This window comes from Bicyclus anynana, chromosome 6 (genome assembly GCF_947172395.1).
Source record: "Bicyclus anynana chromosome 6, ilBicAnyn1.1, whole genome shotgun sequence".
Taxonomy (NCBI): domain Eukaryota; kingdom Metazoa; phylum Arthropoda; class Insecta; order Lepidoptera; family Nymphalidae; genus Bicyclus; species Bicyclus anynana.
In genome coordinates this window covers 12,711,355-12,732,519 of record NC_069088.1, presented here as the reverse complement: position 1 = coordinate 12,732,519, position 21,165 = coordinate 12,711,355, and the positions used below count along the sequence as shown (strand labels likewise).

General features: G+C 35.9%; 2 protein-coding genes across 5 annotated transcripts; one reads left to right on the top strand and one right to left on the bottom strand.

Moving 5' to 3' along the window:
• Positions 1–796: 796 nt before the first annotated feature.
• On the bottom strand, positions 797–2,164 carry LOC112054499 (uncharacterized). The gene has a single exon (XM_024094299.2). The coding sequence runs from the start codon at positions 2,009–2,011 to the stop codon at positions 1,313–1,315; it is 699 nt and encodes a 232-aa protein (XP_023950067.2). The 5' UTR covers positions 2,012–2,164; the 3' UTR covers positions 797–1,312.
• Positions 2,165–2,484: 320 nt separating this feature from the next.
• Positions 2,485–20,483, top strand: LOC112054505 (probable phosphorylase b kinase regulatory subunit alpha). 4 transcript variants are annotated; one of them, XM_052881965.1, is made up of 19 exons: positions 2,485–2,958; positions 3,561–4,546; positions 4,944–5,157; positions 5,717–5,826; positions 7,643–7,790; positions 8,706–8,870; positions 9,838–10,005; positions 10,393–10,522; positions 11,270–11,355; positions 11,940–12,116; positions 13,205–13,461; positions 15,156–15,284; positions 15,563–15,701; positions 16,100–16,141; positions 16,823–16,927; positions 17,252–17,367; positions 17,443–17,700; positions 17,864–18,076; positions 19,495–20,483. In XM_052881965.1, the coding sequence occupies exons 1-18, from the start codon at positions 2,700–2,702 to the stop codon at positions 18,074–18,076; spliced, it is 3,702 nt and encodes a 1,233-aa protein (XP_052737925.1). In that variant the 5' UTR covers positions 2,485–2,699; the 3' UTR covers positions 19,495–20,483. The 4 variants fall into 4 exon arrangements, with proteins under 4 accessions (XP_052737925.1, XP_052737926.1, XP_052737928.1 ...); XM_052881966.1 differs by lacking the exon at positions 7,643–7,790 and adding an exon at positions 6,247–6,394; XM_052881968.1 differs by lacking the exons at positions 7,643–7,790; positions 16,100–16,141 and adding an exon at positions 6,247–6,394.
• Positions 20,484–21,165: the final 682 nt, after the last annotated feature.

Sequence of the window (21,165 nt, the reverse complement as noted above, 5' to 3'; positions counted from 1 at the left end):
TTTATTCATCGAGGTACACTTACTTACTTTCAAAATAGTTTAAGAAAACAATTGAGAAAAACAAAAAAATATATATTGTTACCTGGCATCGAACTCATGTTTATTCTAAAATACCTTGGTGTTACACCACTAGACCATATGACTATGTAGAACTTGAAATTGTTGAAATTATTGTACACTTACTGTCTGATTTCTGTACCTAGTAATTTAATTTCGCAACCACCACATGTCCAAAAGTCTTTGTACTGAAGCTTTGGTCCCTTGATTCTAATTAATATACTGTATAAGTGTAAAGAATAATAAGACGCTGAAGGAATAACATTGTGAGGAAACCTGCATACCAGAGAATGTTCTTAATTCTCTGTGTGTGTAAAGTCTGTCAATCTGCATTGGGCCAGCCTAACCCCTCTTATTCTGAGAGGAGGCTCAGTAGTGACTCAAATATGGGTTGATAACGAATGATAGGTGTATACAGGTGATACAAGGGTTGCTGATAGATGGTTGGTTCCTTAAAGTATGTGTGTACAAGGTAAAGAAATGCAGTTAATATATTTATGGTTATTAGTTACTAGCAGATACCTATGACTTCATCCACCCTTAGATCTCCTTAATCTGTCTCTGTTGCAAAATCTGTTCTTAGCAGAAAACTACCAACTATAAACTACTTGTCAAGAGGTGTTTGATATTATTGTGCTGAGTTACCTTTAGCATAAAAATATATAGGTTTACTATTTTAAAATTAATAAATACATTATTTATTTTTAACAAGTTTCACTCTGGAATAAAACCAATGATACATAGAACATTTGTATTTATTTTTAAAAAATATTTACTACTTGGTACAATAACATTAAAAGTTAAATTCTGAATAAAAATATCACAACAAATCTTAGAAATAGTAGACATTATAAAAGTTCAATATAAAAAATACAAATATAAATGTAATATCAACAAGGCACATTCTTAACATTAAGCACCACATTACATTTAATTATTTTTATTGCTTTTCAAAGTGTCATCAAGCTCTCTCTTGAGCATCAAATAGTAATTTACAAAATGTTCTTATTTTACCAGCAACTTATTTGGTTCAGAAGTATGGAAGTTAATTTAGCCTATAACTACCAAAAATATAATTGTTTTTTTTTTTTATAATTGACAATGTTTTTTGAACATATCCTTTTTCCCTTCAGCTAAATAATAAAAAATCTTCACATTGCTGTGATTACTATCAGCATTTTTAATAGATTTAACTGACTATATGTAAATTAGTTACCTCCCTATATGCTAAATATTTTTTGTTGTTATAGTAATTTTAATCATTGTACATGCCGTCAAGGAGAAAATCCATCCTTTTGTAGTGCCTGTTTTTCCAAGCCTCTTGACCTCTTTTCAGTGCCATATATGCAACCACAGCAAACATAGGAACTACCAAAATTGTTATTACTATCGGCAGGATCATCCCAGGGTGGCTTCCAGCTTTGACCACATGAGCTTTGACACTGTGACCATTTTCATTGATGTTTACATTGTTCATTTTGTCCATTTTTGCTAATGCTTCTGCCGACAACAGTAAAGGCTTGTGTGGTATTATTTTTTGCATATCCTTAGGCAAATTTGTACTGTTTAAAACTGTAGTGCTATTATGTATTGACAATGGTTTACTTGTTACATTGTTAGCTTTATTTATAAAAGGAATATCCGAGGTGTCTTCATGACTTTTGGTTTCTTCATAGTTGACTCCTTTTCTTGCAACCACAGATGTTTCCTTAGTAATATTTATAGTTTTTTCTAAATTTATGAGAGCCATGTCATTACTTGGCAAAGTAACCGCACTGACATTGTGTGTTAATGGTACACTTAGCACATTATGTGTATGATTTTCGTTTTTCACCTCTGGTTTAGGTGATACAACGGGAACAGTTGTTTTTGTTGCAGTTTTAATTGGAGGTATCATTTCCCCGTGAATTATGGAAATGAAAAATATATTGCAAACTATCAAATGTTTATACATTTTGAATTAACTACATAAGATAATTTCAAGTAAATAAAATGTAAAATTAATAAAAACAAACTTGTATTGTGCAAGAAAAGGAAAAGAAAATAAAAATAAAAATAAAAATAATCACAAAATAGGTAAAAAATGTCAATGATGAATGATGTTGATGTCAATTGTCAACGTCGATAACAATGACATTGACATTTACAAAAACTTTGATCATTTCGTTATAAATGGCTTTATGGGTCCGAGTTCTAGTTTTTTTTGAGCCTACATTTCTTCGATATTTTATTACCTGACTTTAGTTATAGCTCTTTGAAACCTGCATTTCGATGACTTTTTGGTTAAGCTTTACAACTCTAAGTACAAATCTTTTTAAGCCCAAGAATTTTTTTCAAATAGTGATCACAAATTATTCAATCACAAACAATTTGACAATGACCATAATGACCACAAACGTCAAATGAAGCAATGACAGCTGTCAGTTGACACTGACAGACACGACTTTCAAATGACATGAAAATTGAAAAATAATGTAATTTTATTTGATAAATATTTTTTAGAATTTATTCTAAATAATTAAGATTGTAGTGATAATGAAAATTAATAAATTATAAACTAAAATGTTTTCCTGTGTTGTGTAGAACATTTTAAAAGTTATTTTGTAGGTTGCCAACAAAACCGAGTGCGCAATTGAACAAAAATGAGGACCCGAAGTAATTCGGGCGTACGTCTAGATTATTATCAAAGAGTGGTCCACAAGTTAATTTTGGATCACCAGCAGCCTGTGACAGGCTTATTTCCAGCCAGTTCTCAGAATGATCATGCATGGATCAGAGACAATCTTTACTGTATCTTGGCAGTATGGGGTCTATCCATGGCATTCAAAAAAATCGCTGATCAGGATGAAGATCGTGCCAAAACATATGAGTTGGAACAGAGCTGCGTAAAGCTTATGAGAGGTTTGAAGTATTATATTTTTTAAGCATCATAAAGTAAAAATTAGTAATTTTAAATTATAAGACTTAATTTGCAAATGAAAATGATAAAATAAACTTTTATTTATTATTGAAACTTTTTTTTTACTTAAGTTATAAATTTCACTGCAATTGCTTCAACCACAATCATGAATATTGTCACTTCAGTAAATAGTTGTGTTAATTTTTAATCAAAATTAAACTAGCTGATATAGAAATAAATGATACTATCTTATTGAAAAATGTTTTTATCAATGAGTTTGTTTAATTAAGTACACTTTTAAATTTAACCAATAAAAAATTTTAATTCAAAAGTAATATTATGTGAATACTTATATCCCAGGAATTTGAGAATTCCCTCAAAGGTTATTAAAACCTGAATTCATGAGGACAATATAATTTTCTTAAAAATAAAACTGATCTGGAAAATGTATTATTCACTTGCAATTGTAGAGTCATTATCCAGTCTATTCCACTGTGCTTTATACTGTGTTGAGCTTAAGTATAGTTTCTATACTATGGCACATTGCATTTATGAGTAATATAATTTACATTGTTATTAATAAGCATTACATTGTTATTTACAGGACTCTTAATGGCAATGATGCAACAAAAAGATAAGGTGGAAAAATTCAAGAGCACACAACATCCATTGGATTCCCTTCATGCCAAGTATTCTTCCAGAACTGGCCAAACTGTTGTTAAGGACAGTGAATGGGGTCACCTCCAAATTGATGCCATTTCACTTTACCTTCTCATCCTCGCACAGATGACTGCATCTGGTTTGCAAATAGTATTTTCTTTAGATGAAGTTGCATTCATCCAAAATTTAGTTTTTTATATTGAGTCTGCATATTGCACACCTGATTATGGTATTTGGGAAAGAGGTGACAAAACCAATCATGGTTTACCTGAGCTTAATGCCAGTTCTATTGGCATGGCTAAAGCGGCTCTTGAAGCTATGAACGAACTTGATCTTTTTGGTGCCCGTGGAGGACCTTCCAGCGTTATTCATGTGTTGGCAGACGAAGCACAAAAATGCCAAGCTGTGTTACAGTCAATGCTGCCAAGAGAGTCAAATAGCAAGGAATTGGATTCCGGCTTACTGTCAATTATTAGTTACCCAGCGTTTGCTGTTGACGATCCTCAATTAATAACTAAAACAAGGGATACCATAGTCTCAAAGCTTCAAGGGAAATATGGTTGCAAGAGATTCTTGAGAGATGGACACAAAACACCACGAGAAGACCCCAATAGATTATACTATGAACCATGGGAGCTACGAATGTTTGAGAATATAGAATGCGAATGGCCTTTATTCTTCAGCTACCTCATACTAGATTACTGCTTCCAAGGGGATAAGAATAATGTTACTGATTATATGCAGAGACTTGAAAAAATCATGATTAGGAAAGACGATGGGATAAAATTAGTTCCTGAATTATATGCAGTGCCTGGTGACAAGGCCTACCAGGAACAGGCAGAACCTGGTAGCCAAGAACGCATACCACTTGGAAGATGTCCATTCATCTGGGGCCAATCTTTATACATCCTCGGGAAATTATTGCAAGAGGTACAAAAACAACATATTTTCTAGAATATATACTTTTCAATGGATTTGGAAGGAAAATAAATTTTAGATAACTATTTATAATGCTTTTTATCCTGGTCTGACAATTTACAGTAGTTTCAAAAAGTGTTAAACATATAATTAAATTGAATTATAGCTTAGATTTATATATAATAGCATTGTTATTCTTTTTTTTTTATTTGTGTTTTTTCTTTGCTGTCTGTTATTGAAAAAAACATTCAGCAAATGGTCTATATGTTGTCATGACTTGGAGGGCATTACTTTCATTCTTATTCATAAATAAATGCAATTTCATCCAGATGTGGTATAACATTATCACTATTATACAATAATTTTATCTAGCCTACTATTTAGTAAAAATTCCTTCAATATTTTCAAGGGATTTTTGGCAGTCGGAGAATTGGATCCACTGAACAGAAGGTTGTGTTCAGAAAAGAAGCCTGATGTTGTTGTACAGATAGTAATTTTGGCTGAAGACAATGAGATAAGGGACAAGTTGCTGGAACATGATCTCCATGTGCAAACAATCAGTGAAGTTGCACCTATAGAAGTGCAACCAGCTAGAGTATTAAGTCATCTTTATACATATCTAGGTAATATATTCATACGTGGGGTAAGGTAAAGGAGATGATGATGTTTATTTGTCAACTTTATCAACAATATACCTATTTTTGATGGCCCACTAAAAAGCTCATACAGGAAAAACTACAATTAATAATTTCACGTACTCTCATAGGCAGTTGTAATATGGGAACCGGTGGTAGAATCTTTACAAATAGTCAACTGACGTGTCAAAAGTGCTTGTAAACAGCCTACTTGAAATAAATGATTTTTGATTTGATTTGATTTGATATGGGTAACTTTCCTTCTAATTTCAGAGTACTCTAGAGAATTTATTACAAAAAAGATGAATTTATATAACTTCACTAGTTAACTAAGTAATTTGTGATTGATAAAAGTATATAATGTAATATCAATTAAAATGTACACATAATATCAGGCTAATATTAATGACATTAATTGTATCTTTTTTTTGCCTGGATTATTTTTGATTTACTGCACATTGAGCCCAAAAACTTTACTCTTCCAAATTTCATTTTAAATTACATGTTTTTGACTAACTTTAAGCTATTAAATGTTTGTCTTTAACAGGTCGAAACAAGAAGCTTGGTTTATCTGGAAGAAAGTCTCGCGACGTGGGCATTCTTAGTACTAGCAAGTTATACTCACTAAATGAACGCATATTTGCGTTCACACCACAGGTATGTTTGAACATAAAATATAAATGCAATTTAATTTATTTAAAGATATTATGTGAATAAGTTAGCATAGTCTGTTCGTTTAAAGTTTATTATTTATTGTTAATATGAAATTCTGTAAATTATTCTGCTATTTAACATGTTAGTATATTCAAAATTTTAACATTATATGTTGTATTTTTTAATTGTCTGCTTTATTTGTACTTACGTAATGATAATAAGCTACACTCTGTATTCACAACACTTTTTTTTCTATGTCTGATCTGAATGAAGCAAATATAGCTCCATTTTAAGTGTAATCTACTTATGATAATTGCATTTTGCTATCTCTCATTTTTAATTATTATTTATTAATTAATTTAATTACTATATATTTAGATTATTTAATTTTACATTAAAAGCTTGTTCTGTTTGGTTCAATAGTTTTCTGATATGAAACGTTTCTACATTGCTTCTGACTATGAACTGATGATTGATATGCTAAAAGCTGAGATCTATTTCTTGAAATCATCATGGCAAAATCTTCTTGGGAGGCCGCTCATTATATTGACTTTGAATCAGATGTATTTAGGTATAGTTGCAACTGCTGCAATACTTTGCTTGCTTTGCCCCTACTGTACTGTAACTGTGTGCAGCTTAGTGTGTGTGTAACTAAATGTGTGTATTCTAATGTAAATAGATATGATAATAAATAGAGGTGATGATAGTTTTAGCCAAGCGTCTACTACGTGTCTAGTACTGACTGCCATTTCCAGTATATCTATTTAAGTACAGTTCACTGCATATATGCTCCCGCCCAAAATGTTTTTTCTTCTTTATTTGTTTTTGGCCGTCATGCCAATCTCATGGTGAGATTAACCATGTACGTACGGTGCACTCTTTTTTCCCTCACTCTCATAGTCCGATGGGACGAAAGAACGACACAACCGGTGAGAGATAAGGCGAAGGACCGACGACTTTACGTGCTCGAGGCACGGTCACCTTCCCAACTCCAGGCTGCTATTAAGATTCGAACCCTGAACCTCATTGTCCATATCTAAACCAGACAGCCAAGGTACTGCAAGGCAGTATATGGCAGTTCATTGCATAATATGCTCCCGACCGACTTTTTTTTTTTTTTCGGTCACGGCGGCTAATCTCATGGTGAGATTAACCATGTACGCAGGAGATATTATAGTGCACAAGTGTATGCGCAAGCACAGGTGCACTCTCTCTTCCCTCACTCTCGAAATCCGATGGGACGGCAGACCGACACGACCGGTGAGAGATCAGGCGCAGGACCGACGGCTTTACGTGCTCTCCGAGGCACGGGGGTGTACTAACACCGCCAACTTCCCAACTCCAGGCTGCTATTAAGATTTTCCTTGTAAGAAAAATCCCAATTTGTTTTTGTTGGCCTGACCCGGGATTCGAACCCTGGACCTCATTGTCCGTAGCTGAACCAGCTAACCACGGGACCAATGAGGCAGTTCATTGCATACTACTATACTGAAGGTATTGGATGTGGGATGGTTGCTAAACCACTGATCAACTTTCTGAGAGATAGTTTGTAAACTGCTGTTAGCAGATAGATGATGGGATGTAGAAAATCTCCCAAGGGCTCACCCAAAATTTTCTTTAATTGTAAGAAAAAAAGTTTAAAACTTATATGCTGTGCAGTTGAATTGGAGCGTTCAGAGACCAATTTAAGAACCACTGGTATAATTTTTGCGTTACTGTAGTGTTTCCATACATTTTGGTCATCTATATCCCATACTAACATCCAAATGACCTTACTAACTTGTAATTTTTGATCCATATTATTTCCCTGCATGAATAGAATTTCGACTATGAGGAGTACTACATGACGCGCGACCCGGCTTTGCTCGCGAGTACATTCACAGCGAACGTCGCGTTCCTCGGCATGAGTTGGAAGCAAATGTTGGGCAGACCGACCATCACTTTGTTAGCTACACAATACCTTTTAGGTAATTGTCCAGACCAATAAGCAATAACCAGCCGAGTCATTTAGTTCTTAATAGAGTTCGTTCAAGTTTTGCCTCCAAGCTGCATTGCTGTTTACCAGTGAAATTACAGGCATCTAAGGATTCACTTATGTCTCAATGTATAAGATTTTATAGGATTGTTCTCTGAAGTGAAGCTCTGATAGATACAATAGTTCTAAATAACTTAACGTGTATGTGTGTAACGTAACTATTACGATTATAAAGTACGAGGTTGTTCATTGCTGTTTTGGTCGAAACTTATTGCACACTTCTGTCTAAATTGCTAGGAAACAAATGTTATACATTAAACCATCTAATACCGGAATTACTTAGGCCAAAATTAAACTTCATTTTCAAAATGTGCTGCCAATAAATAAATTGATAACTGTACAATATCCTGAAATAAATGATCAGTATAGGAAACTTTGTAAAAATTGCTACTCGAAATTAATGCTTACTAATTTTTACCTATTATATTTTAAAAAAGGTCAGTATATTATATATAATATTCTGACCTTTCACTATATTATATTTAATAGCGATTATTATTTTACTGGTTCGTCGAGAAAAGCGAAAAATTAGTTGGTTTATTCCAAAAAAATAATTTGCTAAAAACAACTAATTATACAATATTTATTTTCATAAAATCTTTGACTTGAAAGTAAATATTTTTTATAAGTATAGCGCCAAAGTCTTCAATTACAAATATATTCGTATATAATAACTTATTATTCGAATAGCATCCATAGTAACTAGTAGCATTCAAATCCATAGTAACTAATTATTATTATTATATTATAACAATCATTGTGGCTTGTGTTTGTTTTTTTTTTTGCTCAATTGCTTTTTGGCTTATAAATGAAAGGCTTGATGGGTTTTAACGTCGCACAATTTCAGATCAAGGAAAAATCCCCATGGCAATGATAACTACTATGAAGAAACTAAAATCTGGTTACATTAACGGCACGAGAGTGACCTTGGGCAATCTTGGTGATTTTTTGAGCACATCAGCTATAACCAATTTGAGTTTTCTGGGCAGTCAGGAAGATGGTTATCCAGACAGTAAGTTTTTTTGTAACAATATGTTCTTGAATAGACACGTATAATTAAAAAAAAACAAGTTCTGGGGGAAAGTATGTACATAGACTCTGAAGTCCTCCATAAGTAGCTTAATCCAGGGTAGTTGCTTATGTGTCTAGATGTGGTTAAACGTGTGTTAAATTGCTGTTTTCTCTAGTGGGAACCAATATGAAAGGAAAGTCTAGTTCGGTATGATATTATAAATCGTAATAACCATCATTTCCACATTTTTTTAATGCTTAAATCTTATTCGCGTATGACAGAGAAATAGATTTTTTTATGCAGCATTTGGTACGACTACATAAACTGATATTGCAATGGACGCGGCACATAGTTTGAAGAGCTGTTATATTATCCATAGTTCGATGGATAAGAACGGCTAAGATATGGAATGCCCTTCCGGCGTCTGTGTTTCCTGACACGTACAATTTGTGCACCTTCAAGGCAAGAGTGAATAAGCATCATCTAGGCAAGCGCGCTTCATCTTAGACTCGCGCGCTCATCATTGCTTTCCATCAGGCTAATTGTAGTCAAGTCCCAAGGTATAGTGTTGCAGACAGTCGCTGAATGCAGGCGGCTCAAGTCTGTGGTGTTTGAAAGTCTTTACAAAAACCATTCCAGCAGCAACGACCAGCTTATGGTTTTTTTAAGGACTGCTAATAATACTGATGATGATGATACTACAAGCCCAATAGAATAAAATGTCTGTCTGTTTTGTAGGCTGTTTTAAAAAAAAAACACCTTTAAACACCGGAAATACACTTGGTATCTTTTGTAATTTGAGAAATTAAATGTCTCAAACGATGAAGGAAAAAAATCGTGAATTGTGTGTAAAACCTGAGAATCTGAGAAAAGTTCTAAAAAGGCCTAATCCCTCTCATTCTGAGAGGGGACTCGTGCTTAACAGTGAGCCGAATATGGCTTGTTGATAACGATGACCTTATTTCAGAGTTAAACCCGCAAGTGCACAGCTACTTGGAGGATCATCTCCTGAAGTCGTTCAGCAACAAATTCAGCTTCCTCTCCCGCCCCACCGTCGCCCGGAACTCGCGCATGTTGCGGCGACGCATGTCCGTGCGGGGGGCTATCAAGAAGACGAGGTCTATTAATGTTGACTGTAAGTCATTTACTATATACTGACTGCAATATACAGGGTGTCCCGCAATTAATGGATAAAACGCAAATAAACCACCTAATTATTGTCTTAAACAAATATGATTAGGTTTGAACCAATTAGTATTTTTTTCGGATTTTTCATATTTTACTATCTTGATTTACTGACTTACACGTACGTAAGGGTAGCAGAGTTATTTATGAAGAAGCACGTACAAGTGACATGCTTATATCTGTCCTGTCAGCTTATATTTAAAAATTAAAATGTGTCTAATAGTAAAAAAATTAGAAGAACGATACTGAATAATTTAACACCCTTTTTAAAAAAGTATTAACTAGCCTATAACTGATATAATATATTATTATTTAAAAATATATGTTTCTTTTAAAGCTGAAACCTTGGGAATGGAAGGCGAAAATGTTGGTCCTCACTTGGAAAAGAAAGCGTCGTGGCTCGAAATGGATCCAACTTACGGACGTAGTCCATCGCCTGAAATAACTAAGAAAAAAGCTATCACCAAGTAAGTTATATATGTAGATATCAGTATTGATTTATATACATATAATATGTCTTAGAGCAACGAATAAATTGGGCATTAATTATATAAATAATGACAATCTACTATGGGCTAAGTAAATAATTATTGCAACTTGAACTTCCTTATTTATGTAGGCTGTCATTGTAGTATACACTGAAGTTTTCTTCGTATTAAACCAAAACACAACATAATGTACTCAATGTATATTATCCATTAGTGTTATTTAAAAAAAAGTACAATTCAAGGAATTACGATTGTAATCTCCTCCTACCTATTCACCGCGATGCCGCTATGTAGCTCGTCGGTCCCTTTGAGATAACTTTAGCCTAAAGTGGGTCAAAGTTTAATGATTTCATACCTACGAAACAGAATTAAACAAGATGTTTAAATATTTTCAAAAATTAAATTTTGTTTTCGCTAGGTTGTGAATTAGCTTGAGGTAATTTTTAATATTGCTAAGGGGTTTCTTGTATTGGACTAATAACTGGTCTGGTTACAGATGGTGAAACTAGCGCGGTATATAACACACAGAAAGGTAGAATGTCTGTCATCTTCAAAGTGCAGACTTTTGATAAGTCAGGATGTTAAATGTTGAGTGACTAGTTCGATTGACTCTTGTACTACACATTTAATTGTATGCCGTGGTTCAATAAACGCCCTAGCTGTTTTATTAGCTGGCCTATTCAACCCGATTGCTGCAACATAAATGCAATGTATGATTTGTTTTAGGGGCACATCAACGACAAGTTTGGGTGTAGTGACTCCGACAATCGAAATAAGTAAAGAAGTAACCCCACCTCCGCAAAAAACAGAAGGTTATAAACATACATTATCTTTTTTCTGTTATACACCTATAATTAGAATTAAGTCTATTTATGTTAGGTGTCCAGTGATAGCATCTATCGCTATTGTTAAAATCCGTTTGATGCGATGCGTCGTATACGTACGATACGGATCTGTGGACGCCTATGTCTAGGGGCCATCTATGCATTACGTCACAAATATACGACGGTCTAAGTGTTTACAAATGTGACGTCTAACACCAAACCTTTGTTCATTTGCTCACCACTTGTCACACAATGTCATCACCATCATTATCATCATCATCATTATCAGCCGATGGATATCCACTGCTGGACATACGAAAGACAACAGTCTCGAGCCTTCAGCATCACATGAAATGTCATCCTAACATGAAACTTAATTTGTAGACGGTCCCTTTTAGTACAAAAGGGACCGTCCACAAATTAAGCAATTTAATATTAACCAAACTTATAACATTACATCATAATTATTATATTAAGAAAGTAACGTCTTTTTCATTACAGGTAATTGTTATTTTAATAAACCTGGGCTTTTTAAAATATATTTGTAATTTTTTTATCGTTTTATAATACAGCTGTAGTGAAGAACCCGCCATTACGAAACCGAACGATATCCGAGAGCCAGAGCATCGCGTACGCGGAGCAGGAGACCGACGAACTCATAGCGATGCTGCGAGAGACCGAGAATCTCGACGAGCAAGGCGACATACTGCAGTACTTGGTGGATACACACGGACTGGAATTCGCTACCGGTAAGACATTACTAGCCCAGTGGATAAGCTCTGCCTCCGATTTCTCCAACCTCCAACTTTTCTGCATTTTAAGAAATTAAATATCACGTGAAGTGAAGGAAAAACATCGTGAGGAAACCTGCATATCAGAGAATTTTCTTAATTTTCTGCGTGTTTGAAGTCTGCCAAACCGCATTGGGCCAGCGTGGTGGACAGCGTGGTAACCTAACCTTATTCCTCTTATACTGAAAGTTGAATATGCGTTGACATATTGACTATATTGAGTAGTTGTAGTTAGTCAAAAGGCTGTTCATGATGATTTTAAACTTATTTCGTGGTTGTTCATTATGAATGTTATTTAAACGGGTACATACCACGATAAAACGACAAGATTTTTATTGTCGATATTTCGACCCAGTTGCATGGATCGTGGTCGCGACGGGACTGAAGTTGCGAGATGAGAAGTGAAGAGGCCCATAGCAACCCGTGTAACATATAAGAGCGATAAAAAACAACGACCCGCAAAAGTCTGCGATAGTTGATCACATTCTACAACCGGGAACTAAACATTGGATTGAGATCCATAATCCAAGCATTATTTCCACGGACCGCCACTATATACCCCGAGTAGTTCGAGAAGCCATTGAAATTCGAAAATACAAAAATTTCAATCGGGAAGATGGTTTCAAACTAGCCAGCGAGTAGAACCCGGTGGTAGAATTGTGCAAACCAAGAGGGCGCCGCGATACGCATAATAACAAAAGCGATGTCGTGAGTGTGGTTTGCCTAAACAGCCAAAAACGCGAGGTCGTTGAAAAAAGAAAAAGAACAAGAAAGAGGGTAGATCGATTCTGCCCCTAACAGCTGACTTCACTTCTCATCTCGCAACTTCAGTCCCGTCGTGACCACGATCCATGCAACTGGGTCGAAATATCGACAATAAAAATCTCGTCGTTTTATCGTGGTATGTACCCGTTTAAATAACTGTTCATGATGGTCTATATTTAACTGTTTCATGACGTCACATTAACAAACGGAGCGTTTGACAAAATATGTAAACTTAATGCTTGTTTACTAAAAAACAATACTTGTTTTTATTATCTCAACAGGCATGTTGGAAAACGGTAAGCCTGTGACGGTAAAGGACTTGCTCAAGGCTCTATACGAGAAAGCATGCACTCAAAAGCTGTGGGGCCTGGTGAGGCACACGGCAGGCATGCTGGGCAAGCGTGTGGAAGACCTGGCCAAGGCTGTCACAGATCTACTGGTGAGGCAGAAACAGATCACCGTGGGCATGCCGCCCAACAACGAGCACACCATCACTGCGCCGCTACCAGAGAATGAGTTGAGGCAGTTGATACATGTGGTGAGTGGTTGATTGAACCTATCATCATCATTAACAGCCGATCGTGCGTGGACTTCCAAACAAAACGGTCTTGAGCTGCCAGCAATGAATCCCTGCAGCCCGCTTGATGTCCTCGGTCCAACTAGTGGGCGGTTCGACAGTCGCTGCGCTTTCCGGTGCGAGGTTGCTTTTCCTAGCACCTTGAGACCCCAACGTCTTCGAACTATGTGGCCCGCCCATTGTTTGCATACACATCCAAATGCACAGCAAACAATGTTATTATAGTAGGTTTCAAACTATTGTGAGAATCCCGTGAATTAATGGCGAGAATTCGGTCGTGAATTCACGGCACTAATGTGGAGCCAGCATAATGGTGGTTCTCAATTATACGGGTAGGTGAATTATGAGTGAGGTTTAGGTATATAATTTGTCAAGGTTTTGTGTTTGACGGCCGCGTGGCGCAGTGGGTAGTGACCCTGCTTTCTGCATCCACGGCCGTGGGTTCGATTCCCACAACTGGAAAATATTTGTGTGATGAGCATGGGTGTTTTCCAGTGTCTGTGTGTATTTATACATTATATAAGTATTTATATGTAGTATATAAATGTATATGAATATTATAATATCAACTATCTTAGCACCCATAACACAAGCTACTCTGTATGCTTACTTTGGGGCTAGATAGTGATGTGTATTGTTTAAGTATATTTATTTATTTATTTATAATTGAAGCATGATAGCTGTTTTAAGATTAGATGTTACGGAAAAAGCCAAGCTTTTATTGAAAACTCTACCTATTGTTACTTATGTTATAGATCTATAAAAAAAATTCATTCTATTTTCTAGATACTTTATAAAAATTTCTATTAAAATTTAACGCTGATTGTCTCGCATCGTCTATTCTGATATTAGTCTGTGTAATGTTTGCAGAAAGTATTATGCTGCAACTCCTTCATATTAATACGTGAATGACTGACAATTGAGTAGAGAAATGTAAAAATTTATATATATATTGTTCACAACGTATTATGCCACTCAGACATTTTTTTTATTAATAGTGAATAATATATTTTAATATTTGTATTTCCTTGCATGCAGTCTTTTCGTCGTGAAAATCACGGAAATGATTGTAAAAAGGTAATTGAAGTCATTATGTTTTACATGTCGATCTCTCGAGCGTTGTTTGTTTATTTGTATTTTCTTAACGGGTTATGTTCTGGCGGTAAGTAAGATTCGGTTGTAACTAACCAATAATAAAAAAATTTACTAACCATAGCCGGTTGATCTGCAAAACAAAAACAAAACAAAAATGATTAAATAGTTGTTCACATTTTGAATCCGTCAGATATTTCCATATTAGCGCGTTCAACTCTTCACCTTTATATATTAGTATAGATCAATGACACCCAGTGGATATGACCTGCCTTGCAATGCCATGACATGTCTTTGATTCAAAAGGCAAAGGCAAATTTTGAAACAGGGCATGCACCTCCAACATTTCAGTTATGCGCATTTTAAGAAATGAAATATCACGTGTCTCAAATGGTAAAAGAAAAACATAGTGAGGAAATCTGCATATCAGAGAATTTTCCTAATTCTCTTCGTACGTAAAACCGGCCAATCTGTATTGAGCCAGCGTGGCGAAATATTGGCCTAACCGTGCTCAACAGTGCCCAACATATGAGTTGTTAATGATAGATCAAACAATTTTTCAGGCCTATGGAGACGACGAGAGTACAGCCATGTTGACTCAGGAGCTGCTGGTGTATCTCGCCATGTTCATACGCACCGAACCGCAGCTGTTCTTGGAGATGTTGAGGCTTAGAGTCGGACTTATTATTCAGGTAAAAGAGACAAGAGTCATTTTATAATTATCATTAAGTATACACGTCTAATTTATTGTAAGTGTAACTTGTCCAGACCATTTTGTGCCTGAAACAATTGCCTTGTCTTTTCTACAAAGTTCATGCCATTGTACCCATTATCGAGGGAATGCGATGGGTGCTTTCTGTCTCTCTATTTACTTCTCTGTTTATTGCTTAAACCATTGAGAGATTACATTATATGAAGTGTTATTAGGCCTGTCTCAGTTACGGGAGATCAAACTTTCTTTTATTTTCAGGTAATGGCAACAGAGTTGTCCCGCACATTGTCCTGCGACGGCGAAGAGGCGTCGGAACATTTGTTGAACCTTTCTCCTTTCGAGATGAAGAACTTGCTCCATCACATACTTAGCGGCAAGGAGTTTGCTATCAACAGTGGTAATTCAAATATTACACAATAATTTCCCCACCGTCCCCTCGTCCCCTCTTCGAGATATCTTATTTTTTGATAATTTTTTTAAAGTAAAAGATTACACAAAATTGAAGTGTCTAATCTACAAGCATAATGATATATATCTACAGAAATTTAAGACACACCCCTAAGATCTTAACCGAGGGAAAAGGTAAGCTTCAAAACTACTTCAGCGATTTAAAAAATTATTTCACCAGTGGAAAGCTAAGGTGTATATTACTATATTTTATCCCTGTACTCCCACGTAAAGGAAACTACGCAGAGGGTCTACTATAAAATAAAATTATTAAATTAATTAAATATTTTATTAGATTACTTTAGTTAACAATATCTAGTATCAACTCAAGCGACCATTTCTTTTCAGCACATTCTATATTTTTCGGTATAAAAGAAAAATATAATAAAGGCGAGTTGTTCGTTGTGTGGATTATGCTTTTGTGATGTCGAATGTGACCCCATGTTTGTTAAGAGTTAAAAACGTCACAAGCACTTTAAAAGAACTTCATGTTTTTTTTGGAATTGGTCACTCTATTGTGACTCGCCCCTTTTCTTGAAGTAATGCCGTGACTTCCCCCTCTCCCCTATGTATGTGTGTGATCTCAAGTGTTTCGCAATTTTAAATCCTTCAATTGAGGACATAGTTTCGTGAATAGCAAAGCATGCAAAACATGCGGGCATTTTGAGTGCCCAAGCAACAAATAAAACACTAATGAAATCACGAAATTCATGTCTCTTCCTCTCCTATTATTCTACTAAACCCTTTTTATCCCCTTAACGTGCGACTTGTTTATAGAAAGCCCCTTAATACAATTACATGATTACGTTTTTTCCCTGAATTTGTTCTTGTGTACCCTATGTTTATTTTACAACATAGCTTCACGGCTACCCTTCAAAATTCCAAAAACATTATTAGAGATGATACTTTCCGAGACTCAAGCGTAAGGGTGCCATGAAGCTATGGGTTTGATACGCCTCGCGATATTAAAGATTTGGACCCTACAAACTTGCTACCTTCCAAAGCTACCACAGTCCAACTCCATAATATTATTTTCATACAATTTTATACATTACACTTAACATTTTGCAGCTGGCCGTGGAAATATATCTATCGTGAGCAACAAGTCGACTCGGTATACGAAAAAATCTCAAATAGTCTTAGAAGGTCAAGGACTCCAGGGCACTATAGATGAAGGTGAGTTTTATATAATAACTGCCCTGCTTCCTATAAAGTTACATCGTTGTGACATCATTCGTTTCAATGCCATCTTCGATGTTAGTGATATTTTAATTTTGGCATCCTCTGAACAAAGTCCAAATAAGACGTTATAGGCGAAAAGTTCGTCGGCGAGTGTAAAATAGCGTAAACTCACTCCAGATCATGATCAACAGATTACGGACCTCATCGTTTATCTCTGAGGGCTATTGTCTAGTGTCTTCGAAGCTCATGAGTCTACTAATGAGTACAATTAGGCAAAAGTGATAAAAATGAAATATTAAATATTCCTGATGTTAACAGCGCCCATAGCGGAACCGGATCGCCAAGGTCAGTGGCTGCGGCGAAGGAGGCTCGACGGCGCTCTGAACCGCGTCCCCAGAGACTTCTATCCACGCGTGTGGGGAGTTTTGGAAAAGGTTTGGTTTTGACAGAATAATTGATGTGCTTTTAAGAAAAAAAAATATTTTATTTCTCCATCAATATCGTTTCAGTGTCAAGGGCTGGTGATCCAGGGAAAAGTGTTGCAACAAAATTTGACCCAAGAGATGACGTCTGGAGAGTTGAAATTCGCATTGGCAGTCGAGACAGTTCTCAACTCGATCCCTCAGCCGGAGTACAGACAGCTGGTGGTGGAGGCTCTCATGGTGCTGACCCTCATCGTGGAGTACAAGGCGGTGGACCAGCTCGGCGGGATGATCACTGTTGAACACTTGGTGCAGAAGGCTAATCAGATATTCTTGGAAGACCAGGTAACTTGGCTTGATTTTTCATGACCTTTTATTTACTATTAATATATTATTGTTATTAAAATAAATTCTTCTCAGTTGTGACTGTTTTATACTTATTCTGAATTTTCCTTTATGTTGACTTTTTATTGTTTCAATTTTTATATATTTTATGAATGTGGCACAGATGCGGTGCAACGGCGACGCGACGCTGTGCTGCGCGGCGGGCGCGTGCGGCGGCGCGCTGGTGTGCGGCGGCGCGGCCGGCGTGTGCCAGCACCTGTACGACTCGGCGCCCAGCGGCAGCTACGGCACCATGACGTACCTGGCGCGCGCCGTGGCCGGCCTGCTGGCGGACCACTTGCCGCACCTGGCGCCCATCGAGTGCGCCATCACTTAGGTACACGACAGACCGTCTCGTTCTATTGGAGTTTACTCCTTAAGAATCGATTTTTTATATATAAGGCGCCCGGTATGAGAAAAATCCGAGGGGTAAAACCAACTGAACTAACAAAAAAGTGTCACGTTTTTGGTGCGCACCTTTAGTGCGCAACTTTCTAATTTAGCTGTGAGTGTATTGAGACGTACATAGGGTATGCTGTATAGGCGACTATACCTATATACTATATGTTATTGGGCTTGTTTGTTTAATGATTATATCATTGTAAGAGTAAAATATATAATGTGAAGTATATTATAAAGTCTATTAGTTATTTTACAATTCTATACATTTAGTCTTCTTTAACATAAGTATTACTAAAGCCCTACTCGATGTGCACTGTTTACCAACAAAAAAAAGTGTGTATGTTAAAAAAAACAAAAAGTTAGCTCGAAGCACGTCTCAATACTCGCGCCTTATAAGTGAAAGGTGCGCAACCGAGGTGCAGCAGGCCGCGGCGTGCGCACCCGCCTACAGTGTGCACATGGGTGCGATGTGCAAGTTGTTGGCGGCACAGCGCACGGTGAAAGGTGCGCAGAATAGGTTGCGCACAAAAAACGTAACGCATGTCATTTCATAACTTATTGGAGTTTACTCCTTAACAACCGATTTTTCATTTATACCCCTCGGTACGTTTTTTGTGCGCAACCTATTCTGCGCACCTTTCACCGTACGTAGCCGCCATAGCGTGCACATGCCTAGCGCGTCCGCACGCACGTGCACGCTGTTGGCGGGCGCGTACGCAGCGCTGCACCTCGGTTGCGCACCTTTCACTTTTCAGGCGTTGCTATTGAAAAGAGTAAACTCCATTAGTGCGACGGAGCTGACACACTTTTTTTTTTCATTGATTTTCTACATTTTATTGACTAGACTTTTAATGCCTTAGTTTTGGTAAGGTAGTCTTCTCCTTACTATTATTACGCCGTTTGCTCACGCCATCCGCGTACGGCGGCGCGCTGGTTGGTGACCACTAACTAATACCCCTCTTACAGAAATAGACGATGATGAATGTTAAGTACTACCGCCATGCTTATTTCTGCCTTTAAGCAGCATTGCTGTGTTCCGATCTAAAGGGCATACTTGCCGGTGTAATTACAGACACATTGTTATTTGCCTTTGTAACTCTCCTCTTATATGTGATGGTTTTTTATTTACCATCAGGTGAGACTTTTGTTTTTGCTGGCGAGCAATATAATTAAAAGCGAAAATCGTCAAACAACATTGCATCTTGCGCCCATCGAGTGCACCATGGCTAGAGCTGGGAATAAGAATATCCCAATGGGCGGGTTATAGCGTAAACCCCATGGATTTTAACCTTGATTGTGGAGCTATTAAGGTTAAACTATTGCACTGACAAGAATATTTATATTATTTTTCAGATGTGGTGTGGAACTCAACAAATGCCTCTACTTAAGCCTAATCGTGCTATCGCTTTGATATTTTTATTTTTTAAAAGTTATTAGTAGATAAAAGTTGTTATTAGAGTTATATTATCGTACAAAGATGTATCGAGTACGGCTCTTGCCATTGTGATTTGTAAAATTGTTATTAGCGGTTCAACATGCGTCAGTAAATGTTAAAAACAACCGGAATTCGTCCTATTTATATTTACAATAATGAATCAGTTTTTCTTGATTAACATTTAAGCGTTTCAGTAAATTCAAACTATTCAAATCGAATTGAGTAAGTATATCATCTGAGGCCAGTGGCAAATTCATTGTGGACGCTACCCTTTGACAATGCAGATCTGTGTGTTCATAAAATTATACTATATTTGGAATGTTAAATTGTGTTGATTAAATTTTATACTGCAGATTTATATTAGGACTTGATAGCTAAAAGATTCTATAATTTAAAAATCTCATAATAATATATTTTGTGGTAAACATTAAACAATTTAACCAGCATAAAATTCGTTTTATTGCTAAACTGTATGTATATATAATATGGCTAAAATTGATTTATTGATGAAAAACAAAATGTTTATGAGTTGACGCAATCTGAGGAAGACACAACCGATATTGTTTTTTACTACCTAATAAATCAGTTTTGACATATTTTAATGTTTTAACAGTAAGTATTGGTTATTTTTGCAATAACAAAAACAAATGTTTATTAAATAATATTGTTGATATTTATTTTTGTATCGATCACTATATTTTGATACATAAGTATTTTTTACCTCTAGTATTATTTAGGCATGAATTTTGACAATTTAGATAAAAAAAATTACTTAATCAACTTCTACATAGTACTTTGTTGTCTGAACTAATCATGTAGCTGACAATTTTATATGAATATTGTATATTGTAATTAAATCCTACAAATTAGTCTTATAAGCAATGTGTTAATAAATATCTGTCATTAATTTGTTGTTTAATTTCATAATACAGATGCACATGAAATTATATTGTGTATATAGTAGGTACATTACCCTTACTGAAATTTCATTCCAAAACTGTATGGTGGGAGGCTTCGGCCATGGCTTGTTACCACCCTAGCGACAAAGACGTACCGCCAAGCGATTTAGCGTTCCGGTATGGTGTGTAGAAACCGAAAGAAGTGTGGATTTTGTCCCCCTCCTAACAAGTTACTTAGATTGCATCATCACTTACCATCACGTGAGATTGTAGTCAAAGACTAACTTATAGAAAAAAAAATGCTGCTATAGTTCATGTCAAATTCTTATGCATACTTATTATGATGATTGATGATATATGTCTATATTAGACTAGGTATATAGAGAAACAGTAACATAACATGAGTTCATAGAAATTCTGTAAAATGGTATTGTTTCATTTTTAATTCAAGTGTAAAATTTAAAAGTTTGTATTGAAAAAATAGAAATTCTTTAAAAATGAAGTTTGACAATTTGTAGAGACTACCTATTTGTGTTCACCAGCCAGGTCTAATCATTTAAAGGTTTAGTTTTTATATATCAAGTAAAATCTTTTTAACAAAAAAAATTTACAGACTAGATGCATTACTTTAAAAAGAAAACACTCAAATTGAGAACCTCCTCCTTTCTTTGAAGTCGGTTAAAAAGTGAA

Coding starts and splice junctions, on each gene's coding strand:
- LOC112054505 (XM_052881965.1), top strand. CDS start 2,700: ATGAGGACCCGAAGTAATTCGGGCGTACGTCTAGATTATTATCAAAGA. Junction 10,006..10,392: donor GAGGTCTATTAATGTTGACT/GTAAGTCATTTA, acceptor TTTCTTTTAAAG/CTGAAACCTTGGGAATGGAA. Junction 16,928..17,251: donor CCAGGGCACTATAGATGAAG/GTGAGTTTTATA, acceptor TGATGTTAACAG/CGCCCATAGCGGAACCGGAT.
- LOC112054499 (XM_024094299.2), bottom strand. CDS start 2,011: ATGTATAAACATTTGATAGTTTGCAATATATTTTTCATTTCCATAATT.